Source organism: Lygodium microphyllum, chromosome 10 (genome assembly GCF_053477565.2).
Source record: "Lygodium microphyllum isolate KBCC chromosome 10, Lygodium_microphyllum_v1.1.10, whole genome shotgun sequence".
Classification (NCBI taxonomy): domain Eukaryota; kingdom Viridiplantae; phylum Streptophyta; class Polypodiopsida; order Schizaeales; family Lygodiaceae; genus Lygodium; species Lygodium microphyllum.
Genome location: NC_141144.1, coordinates 63,535,227 through 63,557,307, shown reverse-complemented (window position 1 = coordinate 63,557,307; position 22,081 = coordinate 63,535,227). Strand labels below are relative to the sequence as shown.

Genomic DNA, 22,081 nt, shown 5'->3' with positions numbered 1-22,081 from the left:
TCCTTAGCTTGCTACCATATGAAATAATTGCCATGTGCATCACATGTGCTAAACAACATTGCACATTTGATTAATATCTTAATCAAGTGTTATCGGCAAGATAGAGCATCTCAAAATTTCACATCCCCATGACAATGTGCCTCTCTTCCTTCCTTTGAAGATGCCATGGTAAGATACTGTGGGATTACTGTTGGCTCCATTTGAGGAGATGAATTCATTGGGAGGCTTGATAGGCCCAATATAGGGAGCAAAAATGGTGGGGTTACCATATCTACCATTGTTCTCAAAAACATCCTAGTTGAAGATGGAGGGGAAAAAGTAGAATTCCTTTTATGGGTAGTAACAATCCTATTGGGGGTACAACTTCTTGATAAGGATTGTCATAAGGAGAGGACAATCTAGGTGGAGGAACGAGCCTTGATGCTTTTGGCACATATACATCACCTAAAGTTGATAGCCAAAAAGGAGAGAGTAAAGATTGGCTATGTTGTGTTTCAAACATAATCTCCTCACTTGGCGATGAGGTACTATTGTTGACCATTGGAGATGCAATGGGCGAGGGCTCCTCTAAGACAATTGATTTGTAGAGAATTGAAGAGGAAATGGCATATTTGAGACTGTTAGCTTGCATGTATGAAAATGACAATACTGCAAATGATGTCAACCATGCTTTCCCACTGCAGCCTTTGTATTTCTCCATGCATATCAAAAGCTATACTTATTAGGCATTCATTTGTTACACATGACCTAATTCTATCTACAAAATAATGTAGATAATCTATTTGCAAACCAAACAAATCTAGAAACTAAATTTTCTTTCGTAGTTGAGTCACCCAAATAATGGAAATAGTGCATGCATGTCTAAAAGTATTGCATCAAACATGTATAAAGAAAAAGATTCAAAAGAAAGTCTATAACTGAACAATGCTTACACTGAAAATGAATAATGCCAAAACTACATATCTTTCAAATCTCTACTATGTTGCAAAAAATTCACCAACATAGATAAAACTTTCGAGTAACATGAGGAAGTTGTCCTCATTGTGCATACCTTGTAGCTGATTTATGTCTATAGAGGTATAAGAGTGAAATCTTAACTTTGTAGCAAAATTGAGAGATGCAACTCATACATATGAAACTCTTAAGTTTTAATAGAATGAGTGTAAGCTTAAATGTAATGAGGACATATATGTTGTGCAAATGCTCATCAAAAGGGTCTTTCAATGCAGGTAAACACTTTCTATATATATTTATTTTGAAATTTGTTTATGTGAATGCCAATTTTATTTGCCTTACCTTTTGTTATAATACAAAATGTGATAAGAGCACATATGGATGGATGGGGAGAGATATGTATGGATCAACTTCTAGAAGATTGATAAACTCTCTATTCATGCACATATAAAGTGGCTTTTGCCATACTACAACAATGACAAGGCATGCAATTACCATTTGCATTGGAAATACACCAAAGGTGTTGTGAATATGTGAAAAACATAATAACAAAATGGAAGGCTTGAGTTTTTAAATGTTGAAACTTAGAACAAGCATGAAATTATTGTTTGCACCAATAAACTATTTGTAAAGACTTTGTATAGATTTTTAGTGGCAGGTTGTTGCATAGATAGACTTCACAAACTTTAATTAAGACCTATCAACTATGAATCAATGTTAGAGCAACATAAAAAAGAAGGATGGGAAGACTTGTGGAATGCTTTGAAGTCAGCACATGAAGACCTTGACAACCTTCATTTGATTGTGAGAGATACAAGGGGTTCAAAAAAAAAAAAGAGAGTACTTGTGATGGATGATGTTCGAATTTGCACACATGCAACAATAGGCAAAAAAAAGGAAATGAAGCAGGTATATACATGTCTAATACCCAAATAATCCCCAATATTTTAGATGTGTTTGTATAGGTCTCTAAATGCGCATGCAAAAATTTGCCCAAAGTATTTAGAGCAAAACATTGAATTTTCCAAAAGGTATACATCTTTGCTCACCAAACAAAGTCCAAAAAAATTATATGAGTGGCCAATTATGTAGTGAGCTTGCATGCACAACTCGAGTCCCTTGCAATACCAAAATTCCATTGTCAACATAGGAAGATATTTCTTCAATGATCAGGACACCTTGATCAAATGTGATGCAGGTGATTTGATTAGGATACTTGGATCAAAATCAGGATCGAAGCCCCCACTAAAACTGGGTCTTCTAAAACCCCGATTTGGCTCAAGGGGGTTTCTCAACACTACACCCTACAAACCACAAACCAGACAATAGGTGTCCATAAATCTTTGGGGGAAAACAGCTACATATATCCGGTAGCCACCATGACGGGCATCTTCAATGGCGACCGCGAGGAGGACGGACACATACAACGGATCCTATGGAGCCCCTCGCACATCCAGGAGCGCGTGAAAGAGCTCGGCTTCACCATATCTCGCGAGTTTGCTCTCACGAAGCCTCTTGCCGTCATCGGGGTAAGCACATGCACACTCGTGGGGATGTTCACAGAACAAGAGACTAGCTCACAGAACGTAGGGCAGACTTTGCAAGCGGCCAGCACATGCACAGGTGCGCGTGCGCCACTGTTCTGTATTCTATGATGGCTGCACTGTTGGTGATATAGGCACTTCTCATATGGATGTGTTGTTCTACAGATTTTGATCCTTTTGAATAGACTTTGCCATGAAATCCTTGTGCATTAATGAGCAAAGAAAAGAGCGTGTGACAATTTCAAGGAACCCAAGTAGAATAAAGAAACCATAATGCAAGAGGAGACATCTAGCGTGAGAGAGAGAGAGAGAGAGAGAGAGAGAGAGAGAGAGAGAGAGAGAGAGCCCAAACGGGTGTAATTCAGTTGGTTAACTTGCACACGTGGTGGCTAGATGGTCTCCAGTTCAATTCCTGCATTTGCACAGTCATTATAGGAATAAAAAAGAAGATTTGAACTGGGGTCAGCGGGTTTATAAAACAAGTTGCTTACCACGAGAGAGAGAGAGAGAGAGAGAGAGAGAGAGAGAGAGAGAGAGAGAGAGAGAGCCACTTGTTTTCATGGTTTTAGGTTGCCACTGGTGCATATATGTTCCTGGCTGATCTTGTAAGGGAAATTACTTTGCCAGTTACAGTAGAATTTATCCGAGTTCAATCATATGGCAGTAAGACAGAGTCTTGTGGAGTTGCTGTAATTGTTGATAATATCCAAATTGACATTACTGGCAAGCACGTCCTAGTGGTATGTTGCTTGGTTGCACAAATTCCAGATAATTTTTATCATATTTCAAGCATTGCTGTGGTAAGACACCCATGAAGTGTTTCACATATTCTGCTTTGAGTATTGTGTTACCAATGTTTTAGCTGTCTCATGCACCAAATTTTTTGTCAAACGTGCTATTATAAAGTAACCTCTTTACTGATTTACTTCCCTTTTGGAGCACTTGATTTTAATCAAATGTGCCGATTACAATATTTTCTTTGTGTTTCATCCAAGAAAGGGAATAGATGAAATAAATGGTTTTGTCGAGACTCAAATGATTATAAATAGGAAGGGACCATTTTGTAGCTTAGCATCTACCTTTGTAAGCGTTCCTTTTGGTTAGAATTGATGAATTATCTTTGGTAGACTTGTAAGATCTTTTGACCACACGATTTTAGGAGAATAAAGTTGAGGTTGTACTTTTTGTGGATTAAATCAGTGGGAGCTTCATGATGTTTTGTGCACTACATCACAATAATTGCAAGACAATCGAGGAGAGTTTTATTGGAATTTGCACCATGCAAGAAGGATTCTTGGGAGACTTAGTGATATGGAGTGTTGGCTTGAGGTATCACCTCCTTGACAAATATATCCGGTCTTTATATAAGTGATATGGATGATGGTGGTCTATGTATGTTTTGCTTTTAGAGTAATACAAGGATGGATCCTAACAATACCTAAGGAATTTTTGGGGAACCTACTTCATACTTTTCCCCAGTGTCTATTCCTCCCAAATTAAAGGATCTCGGAGGGTAGTTGGCATTGGGTTGGAGGTATTGCTGGATGAGTATGATTTGGTTGGAACATTTAGGTGGAGTCTTCATCTCTTACATCTATATAGGGTGGTTGATTGCTTTTCACAAAGCTCCAACAATCCAAAGGATGAAGTTAAGTGCTAAAAATCTTCTTCTTGATAATGCAATCTGTAGTGATGAATCACTTTGAGAAATTGTTAAAGTGATTTAACCAAATAGGCAGCCATGTAGTAGATTGACTAACTTTTAAGGTATTGTTGATACTAGAACCACTAATAGTACTTTAGTGGTAGACTTAGGGTTTGCCTTTTTATTATCTTAACCACAAATGAGCTTAACTTATGATATTTGAGCTTCCCAACTATCACTTTTAACTTGTTTCTTGACAAAGATACCATGTGCCAATTGGTGCTTTTTGGCACGTGGCATGTGCCAAATCAATGTAGAGCATATTTGTGCCAAATTGAAGTAGAGCACATTTTGCCAAAATGGTGCCATGGCTAACCAAATTCATTGGTAAATCTCATATTGCTATGGAAATCTCTAGGATATTGAAGGCCATTGGATAACAAATTGTTGTTTAGGTAAAGTAATGATGGTCTCGGTAATTTGAGTACCAAAGAAATAGTTATGGATATGTGTTGCCCCTTTTCAATCACAACAATCTATTGGAGATGTTAGAGTTGAGTCAAATTCATCTAAGATCTTAGTCAAAGCACATGCCAAATTGAAGCAATGTCTATTATATTTGTGGTGTAGGTCAAAAATTACAAGTAACCAAGGCATTTTGGCAACCTTTAGATGTAGATGACGACCCTATGTATAATGCAATCAACATTCCACAATGAAGGTCCCCAAATAGTGCAAAGTATTTTTTTGCATGATTGACAACACTAGTCTAGCCCTTTCTAGATTCGTGTTGTGTACATGCTACTTGCAACAACACCATTAAGATTTTGAGCCAACATTGTTTGTGTTTAGTGACCACTTCAAGGACATAGACCATGTAACTTTTAAGATCCTTAGGACACTTGCGCATAGGCATATCTTTAAACACAAATTTTCACTTGTATGAACCCTACAAATGGACCATAAGACATTGCTAATAGCTCATCTTTCAGCTCACACTTATTATGTGCTAAGTGCCCATCATCTTTCCTCAATGTGCCTAAAGCTATTGCACCGTTTTACATGCACACGTTTCCATTTTGGATTATTCTTGTGGCCTTGTCTCATTTGTCATGAGTAAAGACATTGGATGGAAATGGAGGTGGAATTGGTTTATAGCCAAAGTAGCCCGTCTGCTGGAAATTTCTATACAATTTTTAATAATTGACTTGGGAAAGGTGATGAGATTGCATTAGTGCAAAACATTTTAAATATTACACATTTAGATTCTCCTTTTTGTTTTTTGAAAACAAGAAATATTAGCCACTAAAATTATCGACATCTCTTAATAGGATCAGCAATGGAGGAGAGAGAAACAAGACAGTGACAATAAGTGAGCTGAAGTAAGATAGTAGAGTGTACTTGTTGAATTGAAAAAGAAAGAGTGAAAGTACAATACTAGTTTAGGTCATGGGTTGACCTACTCAGCCTTTCAGCAACTAACTAGAGTTAGGCTAATTTACTCCAGTTCCTAGTGTCACTATTTTAATGTCTAAAGACACTAGGTACATACACTACATTGATAGTTTAATAAGTGTCCACACCACAAAATACATTGGGCACTGTCCAATTCTAATATCCCTTGCATAGCCAATGTCATGAAGTACAAGGATGATCAATCACCAAAGGGAATTAAGTTCAAGGACTTTTGAAAATTCTCAAACTTCTCATGTGGTAATGCTTTGGTGAAAATGTTTGCTACATTTTCATGTGTGGATACATACATCAAGTTCTCTCTTGCATACCATCTCTCTTTGATATAATGGTAATGCACCTTAATGTATTTTGTGCGAGCATGAAACATAAAATTTTGTACCATTGTAATAGCACTTTGATTGTTAGAAATAATCGGTGTCGGCGGACCCTCCAATGGTAAATGTAGATCAATCAACAATCTCCTCAACCATACACATTCCACTGTTGTTGTGAAGGTTGCCTTGTACTTAGACCAACAATATCTTCTAGTAGACTGCCTAGTGTTTGCATCACCAACCCAATTTGAATCACTGTAGGCTTGTAAGTGCAAGTTTCCCCTTGGGAAATAATAATGCATATCATTGAGTACCTTGCAAATATTTGAAGATCCGCTTAATAACTTGCCAATGTATGGTATGTGAACTACGCATGTATCTATTCACTTGAGATATTGTATACTTAATGTTAGGACATGTGTTGCAAAGGTAAATAAGGTAGCCAACAACTAACAATTTGGCTGTAAATTGCAACATTGTGCATCTCTTCACAATCATGCATAGATAGCTTTAAGTGTGGCTCTATAGGAGTGCACATAGGTTTGTAATCTTGTGTATTAAACCTATGTAACAGCTTATCCACATACTGTGACTGTGATATGATGATACCATGCTGATTTTGGGTGAATTGAATCCCCAAAAAATAGTGTAGACAACCCATATCTGACATAGCAAATGCATGTTTTAATTCAGTCTTAAAATCTATAAATTTTCCCTCTATAGGTTCAATGAGCAACATGTCATCCACATGAAATGATAAGCAGTAAGTCCCCCCCTTTATTCTTAATGTTTAGAGAATGGGAGCAATCAGACTATTTTTGAACCCTTTGTTGGCAAAATAAGTATTAATTTTTGAGTACCATGCACAAGGAGTCTATTTAAGACCATAAAGAGCTTTGCATAGCTTGCATATCATGTGCTCTTTTCCCTTTAATCACAAACTTGGAGGTTGTGACACATAAACATCCTCATGCAAATCCCCATTCAAGAATGTTGTTTTAATATCCAATTGATGTGCTTTCCAACCATAATTTGTAGCCATTGTAATCACACATTTCATTGTACTCATACTGGATGTAGGAGCAAAAGTTTCCTTATAATCTATGTCCTTTTGCGTATAGCCTTTTGCTACCAATCGCACTTTGTACTTGTCAATTGTACCATCAGCCTTACACTTGAGTTTAGAAACCCATTTTGTGGCAATGGCCTTCTTGTTAGGTGGTAAATCCATAAGATCCCATGTAGAGTTAGTGGCAATAGAGTCTAACTCCTTGTGCATTGCATGCATCCAATGTACATCTTGTTGAGCTTCATCCAAGGGAGTAGGCTCATTATCATCCAACAGTGAGCTCATCAATACATGCTCATCACAATCGTCTACTTCCGTAACACCAGCCAAATGTGCCCCCCTGCATCATGTGTTGCATGTCTGGCAGCCCTTCTAGTGCATTGAGGTAAAGGAGCATCCATTTTACTCTCTTGGAGAGTTTGTAACAGCCATCTCGGAATTGTTTTGGTTGCATTTACAGCAACCATTTCATGCTGTGTTGCTTCCTCCACTGCATGTGGCAAACATCATCACTACCTTGCTGTTTAGGAGCATATGGTGTAGCAACAACTTGCTCGTCCTGCCATTTACAGCAAGCACAGACTCCAAAGAAAGTGGCAAAAATGAGCAAGAGTGGCAGTAGTTCCACACTCAAAAGTTGCAAGTGCTAGAATGATAGAATGAAAGTACAATAGGTCTTAAATAAGTTAGACCTATTTCTAATGCAACTAGAGTTCATTTAACTCTCAAATTAACTCTAGAACTTATTAATGTAGTTGTGTTCACACTACAAACCAACTAACTAAAACATTGGGCACTGCCCATGAAATTTGCCAATTTTAACACCCTTTGGCCCCCACGTAGTGCCAATGTGGTAGAAGTATAGGAAGATAAATCACCAAAGGGTAACAAGTTCAAGGACTTTTGAAAAACCTCAAAACTTCTTACAAGAAAGTGCTTTGGTAAAAATGTTTGCAACATTCTCGTGTGTAGGGACATACATCAAACTAATCCCTCCTACATAGCATCTCTCTCTGACATAATGGTAATGTATCTCAATGTGTTTCGTGCGAGCATGAAACATAGGATTTCGTGCGGTTGCAAAGCACTCTAATTGTTAGAAAGAATGAGTGTAGGATGTAGATCAGCCAGCAATCTACGTAGCCATACACATTCCGTTGTTGTGGTGAATGCTGCCTTGTACTCAGTCTCACAAGACGAGGTAGCCACTGTAGGTTGTTTCTTACTTAGCCATGATATGCATGAGTAGCCGAGAAAGAAATAATATCCACTAGTAGATTGCCTATTGTTTGCATCGTCAGTCCAATCTAAATCGTTATAAGCATGTAGACGCAAGTCTCTCATGTGGAAAATAATAATGCATGTGATTGAGTACCTTGCAAATATTTGAAGATCCACTTAACAGCTTGCCAACATATGGTCTGTGGACTGTGCATATATTTGCTCACCTGAGATACTGTATACTTGATGTCAGGATGTGTGTTGCAAAGGTAAATAAGATAGCCAACAACTTGGTTGTAAATTGGAACATTGTTTATCTCTTTACCATCATGTATAGATAGTTTTAAACTTGGCTCCATAGGAGTGAACATAGGTTTGTAATCTTGCATATTAAACCTATGTAATAACTTATCCACATACCGTGATTGTGATATGATGATACCATGCGAATTTTGGGTGAATTGAATTCCCAAATAATAGTGTAGATAGCCCATATTTAACATAGCAAATGCATATTTTAATTCAACCTTAAAATCTACAAACTTTCCCTTTGTAGGTCTTGTGAGCAGTATGTCATCTACATAAAGAATGATAATCAGCAAGTCCCCTCCTCTTCATTCTTAATGTATAGAGTAGGAGCAGCCAGACTATTTTTGAATCCTTTGCCGACCAAATAAGCATCAATTTTCGAGTACCATGTACGAGGAGCTTGTTTGAAACCATAAAGAACCTCATGTTACTTGCATACCATGTGGTTTTTCCCTTTAATCACAAACACCACGAGGATGTGAAATTTTATTGCTTTGCTTAGTATTTGATTAAAAGTTAATCAAATGTGCTAATGTAACTTACACATGCAAGTCAATTATTTCACAGTGTGGGACAAAGGACCTCGAGATATTAGTCAATGCCAAATGCAAAAGTTGTAATAAGCTATGTATGATAGATACTAGGTGGTATTCGTTGTCAGATTTTGGCCTAGACCAATTTCTTGGCCACTAATGTCAGCGGTGCCATTAGAGACTAGGCATTAATTAATTAATTAATTAATACCGGTCTAAGAGCTAATAATTGCGCAGGGATGCTTGGAAAACAAATTGGTCTAGCCATTTTAATTATTGGTTGGTGAAATTAATTTTTTGAGCACTAGAATAATTATTAAATTAAATTGTTAGAATTAATATTTTAAAAATTAATTTAATAAGCTGGATAATACTTGAAAATGGAATTAGAAGGTTGCTACTTGGCAAAACTTGCCCATGCAAGTGGAAAAAATGTTTTCAGGGGTTGATGGAAGTCTATTCCAATCATTGTGAGAGAGAAGACTATTAGAGAGTAAGGAGAGGTTGCTGATGTGATTTGTAGCCACCATGGATTAGTCCTATAGTATGTGATAACAATTTGGAGCCCTCTAGGAGTAGGTGACAGCAACCCAAGGTCCTTTTGGTGCAGATGATAGCATACAAGAGGGGGCAACAGTCTTTTTGGTGTTCCGAAGCTATAGGTGACAGCTTTCATGGTTGTTTGAGCAGGGCAACAATAGCTTTTCAGCGTTTCTCGCAACGAAACTTTGAATTTTCTCTCTTTGTAGCATTCTCTCTCATCCCCCAGCCATCTCTCAAGTTATCTTAGTATTTTCTAGCAGTTTGAGCCATAAGAGGAAGAAGTTTCAGTCAATCTCTGTTGTAAATCCTATTTTACAGCAAAAATTAGAGTCTGACAGCCACCTTGGGATGCGTGCTCAAAATTGATGGTCTAGGAATTGAATTCAAGGAGCTGAAATTGAGAAATTTCAAGGAGATTCAAGAGGATAGCTAGCCAATGTCAAATTTGGGACTAAATTTGTCTTTTAAGGAGCTTGGTGAAGGCCAATCTCCGAGCAAACTAAGGGGCAAATTGCTTTGGAGACTTGTTGGTTAGTTTTGACAGCAAGAGATTAGCAGAGGAGATCAGAGGATCTTAGTTGTACTCCATCCATTTGCAACAAAAGTTAAAGAAACATAGTATGGGGTGCTAGTTTTGGGGCTAATAAGTTGTCCAATATCCAAGATTGTTTGGTAAACTGTGCATTTCAGTTTTGTGAATTTGTTAATTGCTGTAATTAAGTGCTTAATTAGGTTATTTACAACCCTATCTGAGAAGGAAGGCATAAACATCCTCATGCAAATCCCCATTTAAGAATGTTGTCTTAATGTCCAACCGATGTACTTTCCAGCCATAATTTGCAGCCATAGCAATTACGCATCTGACTGTACTCATACGGTATGTAAGAGCAAAGGTTTCCTCATAATCTATGCCTTTCTTTTGTGCATAGCCTTTTACTACCAACTGTGCTTTGTACGTGTCAATAGTGTTATCAATCTTGCATTTGAGTTTAAAAAGTCATTTCTTGCCATTGGCCTTTTTACTAGGTAGTAAATCCACAAGATCTCATGTAGAGTTAGTGGAAATGGAGTCTAACTTCTCTTGCATGGCTTCATCCAATGTACAGATTCGTTCAAGGAAGTCGGCTCATCATCACCCAATAGTGAGCTCATAAACACATGCTCATCACAATCATGTACTTCTGTTATATCAGTTAAATGTACCCCTCTTGCATCATGTGTTGCATGCCTAGTAGCTTGTGTAGTATGCTAAGGTAATGGAGCATCCATTTTACTCTTATAGAGAGTTTGCAATAGCCATCTCGGGATTGTTTTTACTGCATTTACAGCACCCCTTTCATGCTGAACTGCTGCATCCACTACATGTGGCAGACGCCCATCAATGCCTTGTTGTTTAGGTTCATATGGAGCAACAACAGCTTGCTGTAATAGGTCTGTCCTGCCATTTACAGTAGGCTCGAACTTTAAAAAGGTGGTAAAAGGCCTTCAAAAACATCACCAATGTCATGTGTGACTGGCATTTAAAATTGGTAATGAGAAAATGCTGCATTTTCAGCAAATATGACATCCCTACTAACAAACACTTTCTTCATGTGTGGGCCATACATGCGATAGCCTTTGCTTTCCAAACTATAGCCAATAAAAATGCATTTTATAGCCTTATCATCAAGCTTCCCACGAAGCTCTTTTGAAACATGCACGCAAGCTATGCAACCAAACACTTCAAAGTAGTAAACTTTGGGTTTCTTGCCATGCCAAGCTTCAAACAGTGTGATTGTCTTCAGAGCCTTTGTGGGTGCACAATTCAATAGATGATTGGCATACTGAAGCCCTTTTAACCAAAATTTATGAGACATCACCTTGCTTTTCAACATACAACAAGTCATTTCCATGAGAGTGCTATTTTTCCTTTCAGTAACTCCATTTTGCTGAGGAGTCATTCTAATAGTGGCTTTATGCACAATGCCATGATCCAACAAATATGTCTCAAATGCACGAGGCATGTACACCCCCTCTCTCTTTGTGCAAAGTGTTTGCACTTTTAAACTAGTTTCAGCCTTGAGCTTTGCTGCAAGATGTTTAAAATGCATGAATACATTAGATTAGCCTTCAGGCCATACACCCACGTATACCTGGAGTAGTTATCAATAAATGTAACAAAGTAAGCATTCCCCTAACTGCATGTGTCCCGATGAAACCACAAACATGAGAGTGAATAAGCTATATTTTTCAGACAGCATGTATTGCGCCATCCTTTTTGAAGGCAAACGTGTGTATCTTGCCCAAAATATATCCCTTGCATGCATGAGGAGGTGGAATCTCCACTAGAGGCAATGCATCTATCATACGACACCTTTGAAGGGTCATTAAACTCCCAAAGCTCATATGTCTATAACGGGCATGCCAAAGCTCTGCATTCTGCATAGTGGGCGTAAGACTAGTGACTGCTAGAGTATCATGAGACTATCGGTCATAAGTGTCTAACAAGAATAAACCCTTGTACAGGGTACCGGATAGCACTGAGTGCATAGTCCATCTCTCTATCTTTGACAATACATTTGTCATCCTCAAAGAAAACATGAAAGCCATGCTTATTGAAAGCTGAAATAGACAACAAGTTTTTTGTAATGCCAAGCACAAATAATACATCTAGAAGCATGAAGTGTGAACCATCTGTAGTAGCAATATTGAGTGTTCCAATGCCACAAACATGATAGCTGTTGCTATTCACACGTGACACGCTTTTTAGCAAGGGTTGAATGCAAAGAAGTAAACAAGTACTTCTTGGGAGTGCTTTGAAGCACCACTGTCAAAATACCATGTTTGCTACATTTCAGCAGCATCAAATGTTGAATCAGCCATAGAAGAATCATAATTGTATGTGAGAAATGCATAATCCTCCTAGACCAAGTTGGGTGAAGCTTCACCATTTGCTGATTTGTCGGCTAATGCCTCTTGGACAGCCAAACCGGAGTCTTTTTTCTTCTCTTTGGCCAATTTCTTTCAGCACTCATCAATATAGTGACCAGGCTTCTTGCAATAATGGCATTTTCCCTTCTTGGTAGCAAGATGTCGGAGAAGACTCGAAGTAGCAAAAGCAATGATGTAGGGAGCAATGGAGGGAAGGAAATGTAGTCATCCCTACAATAAGTTACCAGGATTGGGGAATGGGAACGGAGGGAACGACATACATACATACATACATACATACATACATGTATGTGTGTGTGTGTATGACATACATACATACATACATACATATATACATACATACATACATAGATATGTATGTATGTATGTGTATATATATGTATGTAGAGAGAGAGAGAGAGAGAGAGAGAGAGAGAGAGAGAGAGAGAGAGAGAGAGAGAGAATCAACACTTTTAAGTCTTAGAATTTAGAGAGATATCAACCATAATTTGTGAAATTAGAGACATGATAATCAAGTTTCAACAATAATAAAGATTCAAAACATTATAATCGGCAATGGATTGCCGCATTCATGATTTAACATTGTAATCAACAATGTTGCATAAGTCTAACACGTGTGCATTGCAAAGACACAAAATATGCACTAAACTTTAAAGTCTAAAGATCTGAGTTACAAGAGCTCCAATTTCCAAGTCAATACTCGAAAGTTTCAAGAGGCTAGCCGCTAAGTGCTTTGATTCATGGAAGATAGCTCCACTGTGCTTGAATGCTCATCTTGCTGAACAACATCTTGGCCAATACCATCATCATCACCATCACCATCATCATTATCATTGTCATTTTTTTTCCAACATATAAACTAGGTCATTCGTCTTCATTGTACCAATACGATTTCTCTTCTTTGAGTGAATATGATTGAATGAGCTCCATAGTTGATCTAAATAAGAAGAGCTAATTGTTTGGCTAAGAATACAAATAGCCAAACTTTGTAACTTTGGAGCTTTTGCCTCGTAGTCCTCCCACCATAAAGCAGTCCCAATATTTGTCCTATCCTCTAGTGCATCCTTTGTACTGGACATCCCTAATGTTTGCCGATACACAGAGAGCTGATTTTTAATTTTGCATTGCATTTCACGGCTAGGATAAAGCCTTGCAAGCAATGTGTTCCAAGCCTTGACCATCTCAAGGTCTCTTTCTTGCATCTTTCCTTGAAACTCAGGATCAAGCACATATGTTGTAGCATGCATAGAAGAGTCACTCTCATTCCATCTGTTGCTGCATAACTCCTTGATCTGCTCATACCTGTTTGCATTTGGTTCCAAACTCTCCAACTTCTCAATCATGCGATCCATACCTTCATAGATCTTTCCAATGCATGGATCCATGGCATCTGCAAGCCTCACCATGTGCATAATAGAATTGAGTCAGAATCACCCTAATATAAGCTAGCATAGGCTCCGTACCAATGATGAGATCCCAAAGTCCTTGAGATTTAAGCACTTGTTGCATGAAGTTCGACCAAGTGGTGAAATTCTACCTATTAAAATGAGTCTTATCCATTGCAATAGACCGTTGCAATAGGAGTGGTAGTGCTAGGAGATGGAGAAGGTGTGTAATGGGGTTAGGGTGAATAGGGGGGACAGGTTAGGGGTGTGGAGTACACTTGGGGAAGAAATTTGAGTGTGTCCACCATGCATATGAGAAGTGTGCACAACCGATCCAAATGTGGGCATGGGCAGATTGGGTATGGGCATGGCAATTGCTTGAGAAGCCCATGTGGAGGGATAGGGATACGGGGAGCAAAGGATGGAAATCCTTGTGTAGGAGTGACCCAAGGGATGTGTGACGATAGTTCATAAGTAGAGGATGGATAGACCTATGTCTGAAAGGTTGTGTAGGGAGGAGGTGAGTGTTCGGGGGTAGTGAGGGGGATACCCATCACAACCTTCCTAGAATGGAAGGATGTGGTAAAGTGGGGGTATGTGGAAGATATCGTGTTAAAGGGTGGCATTTCCCTTAATGATGCACCAAGAGGTGGAGTGATTGTAGGGTAGGTAGATGGTGGGATGGAGAAAGAGAAAGTGTTAGGAGCAGAGATGGAAGATACAACCCCTAGTGTGCTTTGAGCAGAAGTGGAATGTACTCCAGGATTTTGGAATGATTGAGTAGATCAAAATGTGGAGAAGATAGTGGTGGAATGGGAGGGAATTGAGAAGTGTAGGTTATGTGCTCAAATGAAATAGATGGTAGAGATATATTTGATGAAGGGTGTTTGCTTCGAGAGCTTCCTCTATTAAAGTTAACATATTGGAAACCATTTGGATCCTGCACACCAAAAGAGTAAACAAAAGAGGGTTTTATGACTTAAAATGGTATTAGGAACTTGACACAAGGCTTGGTTGTGATGAAGGAGATGGATCGCCAGATGTGCCGAATGGTGTGATCCCTTCAAGATTAGGGAGATGGCCAATCAGTCGAGATGGAGTAGTAGCACTTGTTGGAGGAGTGTAAATCGAATTATACATGATGCATAGGTACTCCTCAAACTCTTCATCTGTTAGATGATCAAAATGAGAAGAAGATGGTGGTAAAGGTAAAGGTGTGTCTACCTTCTCCTTGAGACCATAATGCCTTCTCAGAGCCTCCAATGAAGGAGAACCATGATAGGGCATCATAGGATCCCTAGAAGAAGATGCTAAGACATTATGAGTCAGAATCGAGTTGTGTGTGTCTCGCACAAAGACTAGCCTCCACAATCACTGCATGATACTCTTCAAAAGAGTACCGGCTTTGATACCATATGAAGATATGCTAGGGTTTGCATTGAGGAAACAAAGCATGTACGACCAAGACTGAAACTCAAAGACTTAGACAAAGAAAAGCAAAACACAAACCGCAACATGCAAAAATGCAAGACTCCAACACAGAGATAAACATAGAGAGAAGAAACTTTGAAGTGAATGAATGCTGTAAATGAATGTAAGAGTGTTCAAAATGCCCAAGGGCAGAGCAATGCAGTTTCAGAGAGTGACATCCACGGGAGACAGATCCCAAGTGCAGTAACCACCAATCGGAGGTGAGAGAGTGCTGAATAATGAAGGGCAGCAGGTTGGTCACCAAAACACAACAATCAGAGGCTGAAGTCTGGTAAACACAGCAATCAGAGGTGAGAGAGTGTTGAATAATGAAGGGCAGCGGGCTGGTCATCAAAACATTGCAATCGGAGGCTGAAATCCCAAGTGCAGTAACCACTAGTCAGAGGTGAGAAGTTGATATTATAGCTCCATCATGGCTACTAATAGAGTGCTGAATAATGAAGGGCAGCAATGTACCACTAGTGAAGACTGAAAATTAATCACCTGAGGTAGAGAACTATCAGATGACAACAAGAGAGGTGTTTGTTGATGTAGACGATTTGTTGGATAGCAAAAACGCAGGTACTACCAGAGTCACCCGATGGGAGAGATGGCAATAGCCTGTTGTCTGGCACTAGATGCTGAAAACACAGGCTGATTAGGTGCTATGATGACGCAATAGATGGAGACTTCCAAACAACAGGGTGATGGTTGGCTAAAAATAGGCTGCCTAGGATTGGACAGCGATGGGTTGCAGTCGGTGATGGTTGGATAGTAGATGGTAGGTGGCTGATGGCTAAAATCTGCATGGTAGAGTGAGAAACCTGCACAAAAGGATAAGGCTGAATGGTTGGCAGCCTATCTATTTATAGATGTTGAAGGTTGTCCCAAAAAATTGGGGTTTGGGGGGACCATTGAAACTCTCCTGAACTGCGCACCAAATTTGTGTTTTCATTAGTTAAGCGTGTTTTGGGGCTGTTTAATAATGCTAATTAGTTGTAAAGCATGTTTTACCTCAACACTTTGAAAAATGTTTGGAAAAATATTTACCCCCATGTTAGTGCGAAGGGTCCAATGCAAAAGCCTGATTTTCCACCATGGCAGTACAAGTCTTGAAGCAAGAGAAGACTTCAGACTTAGATTTCATCGCATGTACCTGAGTGAATGAGGATTTGTCATCAATGAATGTGACAAAATATAGGAATTCACCAATGGATTTGGTGCGCATAGGACCACAAACATCATTGTGAGGAGATGCAAAATAGATGGCAAATGAACACGAGAATCCTTAGGAAAGGAGAATCGATACATCTTACCAAGTAATCAACTTTCATAAATGTGATTCGAGGGCAAGTGAATTTTTAAAAGATCTCTGACCATATCCTTTGATTGGAGCTTTATCAATACTCTATAGTTAATGTGGCCAAGTCTCTCATGTCATAAATGTGTTTCATGAAAGGGCCCCTTTGTTAGTAAGGCAATGTCAACAAGATGTTCAGCAAGTTGCTGATCATAAGTATCAAGATGATAGAGACCTTTAGTGAGGATGCTTATCAAGACAATGAAAGAAGAAACTTGAAACTCGATCATTATATACCGCACATCGGGGGTCGTAACAAATGACGCGAAACCTTGAAGTTGCAATGGCTTATATGGAAATGAGATTCTTCTTGATGTCAGGCACAAAGAGAACATCATGCAATGTCAGAAGTGCCCAAGACGAAGACAACCTGCACATGTTCAATGCCTTTAACTGCATAGGAGGCATTGTCAGTACATATGACTATACCCCCACTTAGATACATGAGAGAGAGAGAGGAAAATAATGCTCGACAAGAGGTGATGTGCTTAGATGCACTACAGTCGAAATACCAAGTAGAAGCTGCATCAATAATAGAAAAACGAGCATCATGAATGAAAGGATTATACTGATGCTGAATGAAAAAGTATAATTGTTTAACTGAGAATAGTTTGTGGTGTCGTGTGTGAGAGTAAGATCGAATTTTTTTCCCCTTCTTCTTCGATGCAACACGGTTATGACATTTTGTGATCTTGGTCTTTCGGCAATAGTTACATCTCTTAGGTTTTGTTCATTGTACCCTTTGAAGGGTTAGAAGAGGATGGACTAGCATGGAAGACTGTCTTTGATGTAAAAGGGGTGGAAGAAGAAGGTAACAACCACCCAGGTAAGCAATGCGTGCTTCATTGTGTACTTGATATAATGATGTGAGCTTATGCCATGCATTATTGACTGTCTTGCATGATCTGATGTGTGGAATGATACCTCTGTATGAATAAAGCAATTAGGGCATGTGCTTGGGTATCACGGCTATCCCATCGAATTTGGCCTTGAGTGGGAGGCATCGAGGAAGATGATAATGATTCAATAATCATGAGAGCCACCTCATGATGTGAGGATGAGAGGTGGTGCCGGTGTTGAAGAAGCTGGTGCTGTTGACAACATGCCATAAATTCTTATCGTGACAAGGATGTGTTGCATCATGTAAGTCCACATTGGGTAATTGGTGCCATCGAGCTTATCATTGGCTAAGCATGCCCAACATATCAATATTATTGTTGGTCGTGAGTGATGCCATCAATAAAATAATAATTTTTAAGTGAAGAGAGAGATAAAAATGCTCGAATGATTGAAGAAATGCTAGCTGGCTCAATAAAGACGAATAATATGGAAAATAATAATTTTCTCTTGTTATTTTTCTATTGAGAAGTGAGAAAAATATTTTAAAAATAATTATATTGAGAAATAAAATATTGCTCGATCAAGGCGACAATTAGCAATATGTTGAAACGAGAGATTAATGGCTGAAAGTGCTCCAATAATATAAACGAAAGTAGAATTTGATGAAAATTCGTCCAATAAATATGTCAAAATAATAAAAGTTGTCTTCAATTTCGAGAAAAAAAACAAGGCCAATAGCCAACTAATATGATTTTTGAGCACAGTTAGGTCAAAGAGGATGAATCGAGGCAAAAGCCCTAAATTTTGAGTGCCTTGAGGTGGAATTTGACAAAAGCTCCAAATTTGACCCAAAAATTTAAGAGAAATTGGATAAAATTTTTACCGAATTAATGATAAATGTTGTTTTTCAAGTCAAATTGAACCTCAATATTGGTGAAATTTGATAAATTACAAAAAAATCCCAAATTTTTGAAAAAGAAATTGGGGTGAAATTAAACTGAAATGATAAAAAACCTCGAATTCTATTAGGAATTTAAAGAGAAATTTGAAGGATTTATGTGAAAATTTTACTTGAATGATGTTGAATTTTTGTCCCATGATGAATTGAGCCTCGATGTCAATGAAGAATGTGGGACTTTTGAAAAGGCCCAAATTTGGTGGCAAAATTAAAGTCAAACTTGGCCAATGTGGTAAAATGCTCCATATTTCATAAAGACCGCGTCTTAAATTTCTTTGATTTGGTGTTGAAATTCACAAATTTGATGGAAGTCTCAAAAGTTTAAAAATAGAAGGTAAATTGAATGAAATATAAGAAAAGCCTTAATTTTGCCCTTGGGAAGGAAAAGGGGCTTGTGCATGAACTAAGGCTTAAATTGTGTGAAAAAAAGAAATAATAGATGAGAGAAAAAAAATATTATTTTTAACATTATATTTGAAGTTGGGCCTAGGGTCGTAGGTCCATGAATGACATGGCAGCTTGTTAGTTGTTTGTCGGCAAGACAAGGAGGTGGTGAAATAGATGATGGGCGTGAGGTGCCAAATGGTAGCAGATGGCTAGTGGAAGACCGTGATGTCCTTCGCGAATAGGGTGTGGGCAATAGAGATACGGCTCCTGAAACCTACAAAGGCAAGATCAAGGGAGAGTGGTGAGTTGCATGTCTATTTATAGAAAATTTGGGACACCCAAATTAGGGTTTTGCATGTGGGACACGGTAACTCTCTAGAATCGCATTTCATTTTAAAATAAGAGATTTTCTTCAGTAATTAAGCGTGTTTTGGGGCTATTTAAGTCAGACTAACACATTTTTAGCTCAATAACATAGATATGTTACACTCCGTTATGAAACCGACTAAGTTGCCATGATTCTAGCCTTCCATTTTTGTTTGCAGCTATTGCCAGGTCCCAGGAGGTGTTGCCTACAGTTTGGTGCTGTCGTCTATAGTTTATTGCTGTTGCCTATAGTTTGTTGCTATCACCATCAGCTAGCTGCTGTCACCTTGATCTTCTCTCCTCTAAATGTTGTGTTTGCAGTTTCTGGCTATCGCCCTGACATTCTCTTATCTTTGTCTGTTGCGTTTGCACCTAACAGCTGTCGCCAAATTTTCTCTGTTCTCAAGTACATGCGTTTTTAGCCTTTCTTTCTCATGCATTGGCCTTTGCATCGGATCCAGCCTTCCTTGGGTGTGTTTGCTGGTGTTCAATACTCGAAGGCTACCTTTGCTGCGATTTGGGATCCGTTCAGAGTACAAGACTCTATAGCTCATAAAAACCTCTACTTGATGCTTGAGATATGAGAGTTCGAGGTTCAACATTCACTGCATAGTGTGTTTGCTGCATGAGCACTATATATTCATTAGTCATTTAGTTTATTATTCATTGTGTTCATTGTGTCTATGTTACTTTAATCCTAACCCTAACTATGCTTTGAGTTTATCAACCTGTGCTTTGTCATACGATTGGTTTTGTGTTTTTTGTGTTTAGAGCATCTCTTCACATGGTATCAAAGCTAGGTACTCTAAGAAATGTTGGCCTTTGATTGAAAAGCTCACTCGCGAAAGTAAACAACAAATTTGTCAAATGACTTCGAACACATTCATAACACTGCTCCAATCTTCACAGTCAAAGGACATAAAAGATTAGCAGTGGGCCTCTTAACTTGCTATTGCCCAATTTGATAAAAGTGGGGAACCATTGGATTACCATGGAGTCCATAGACCATATTAGATTTTTGTTGTTGAGTATGATCTTATCCTTATGGATAGAACTCAATAGGAAGTTGAAGATAAGCTCGAGTTTTCTCCTTTAGATTCGGTGCACAGAACTCTGATCTTGAAGGATCATCAAAATCTTCACTACGGATTGGCCATCCGCAAGTGGAACTTGGCTCGGATTACACCACTTCCACAGTACTTTTTTTCAATGCTAGGTACGAACTCTACTATTTTAGATTCCACACCAATTGATTTTGTATTTTTTGTAGGATTGGGAGATGCTTATCAAGAAAAGACTCTTCAAAATAAGCTTTGGTTTGTGAGTAATGAGGAAGACAAGTATTGCTTCATGAACTCAAAACTAGGTAAGAAGCTAAAAAAACTTGTAAGTATTCCTACCCTTCATTTTTCTTCAAATGATTTTATTTCTCATGGTCAATATGGAGTACGTGAAGCTTTATCTAATGCATTTAATGGATAAAAGGAAGCTACGCTGTTTCCCACAACATCTATTACAAATCCATTTGGGCTTCCACCCATCTCTCCGTCATCTTTCACTGCACCTTTCTTTCCACTTCATCAAGTGTACTGCATTATCCACCACCACACTCTACATCGGGGGGTTTTGCACATTTAGGCACAACTTTTAGGACCTCTACATACTTGTTTCCTATTGGTGTATCTGTGACGAAGGATCGACCTTCCACACACACTTTCGGGCTATCCCTTCGAGAGTGCATCCCAGACACTCGAGTGTGAATCGTTTGGTATCGCAATTTGCCTCTATGGCATTACCTAGTGGACCATCCGATCATTTTGTAGTGCCCTAGTCGACATTTGGACAAGGCTATCGGGTCCTAGTGTCTCCACCTACAGCTATGGTATCATATGGTTCTATGTTCGTTTCGATATCTTCGCAACAATCGACACTCATTGGACATCGGCAACCTATTTCTGCCTATCCACCTTTACCCCTTTCTACTTCTTGTCTACTACTACCACCGTCTTATTCTCCATCTTATCCCATCTATCCATTTTCATAGACACCTCATGGTTTTAGTACCTCATCCGCCAAGGATACATTTAATGACAAGACTTGTTTCAATGGGTCAAACGACACCACTTGGTCAAATTTGATGAGGCATGTGTTAGACTCTCACAATCTATGGGATTTAGTGCAGGGGTGGGAAGCCCAATCTATTCCCACTTTCATTCCATACAAGCCACTCATTTGTCGAGCTTATGAGCTTATGCAAGCCTTGTTGTTGGAGTTTCACTCTCAGCTTCAGCTTCTCGACTTAGGATCCGAGCGTTGGGCATACTTGATTGACTGCTATGTGGCTCAGGATGGAACCTGTCGCATAAATTTCAATCATGAGCTCCAAAATTTCAAAATCATAGACAAGGATAACTTCAAAGTCAAGTTGGTTGAGTATTGGTGTCTCCTCGTCGAGTTGTCAACCATTGGGGCTCTTAAGTTCTCTGACGACCAGGTTACTCTGTTCCTTAATAAGTTGCCAAGAAAATATTTCTATTTTGTATAGTAGGTGATTTCTCAACCTCAAATGCCCACATTTTATGAGTTGTCAATTGTTGAGTTACGTACAACTGCTCGATGAATTTCATAACATGTTATTGATAGAGTGGGCTGTTGTTGCTTCTTCTCAGAGGAGACAACAGGGCAAGGGCACACAATACTTAAATCAAAATCAAAATCAAAACAGGATTAGTGAATCCCAAGGAACCAATCGATCTTCTCTTAAACTTGGATGATA

At 38.7% G+C, this 22,081-nt stretch overlaps 1 protein-coding gene across 3 annotated transcripts in view; it reads left to right on the top strand.

Moving 5' to 3' along the window:
* Positions 1 to 2,177: 2,177 nt before the first annotated feature.
* LOC148030089 (uncharacterized) overlaps positions 2,178 to 22,081 on the top strand; it is a 57,174-nt gene continuing 37,270 nt past the window's right edge. The window contains exons 1-2 of one of the 3 annotated variants that reach the window (XM_087686361.1): positions 2,195 to 2,483; positions 3,068 to 3,238. In XM_087686361.1, coding sequence (XP_087542487.1) covers positions 2,334 to 2,483; positions 3,068 to 3,238 — 321 coding nt within the window. In that variant the 5' untranslated portion in view covers positions 2,195 to 2,333. Of the gene's footprint in view, positions 2,484 to 3,067; positions 3,239 to 22,081 lie in introns of all 3 variants that reach the window. The other 2 variants (XM_087686360.1, XM_087686362.1) reach the window with 2 other exon arrangements.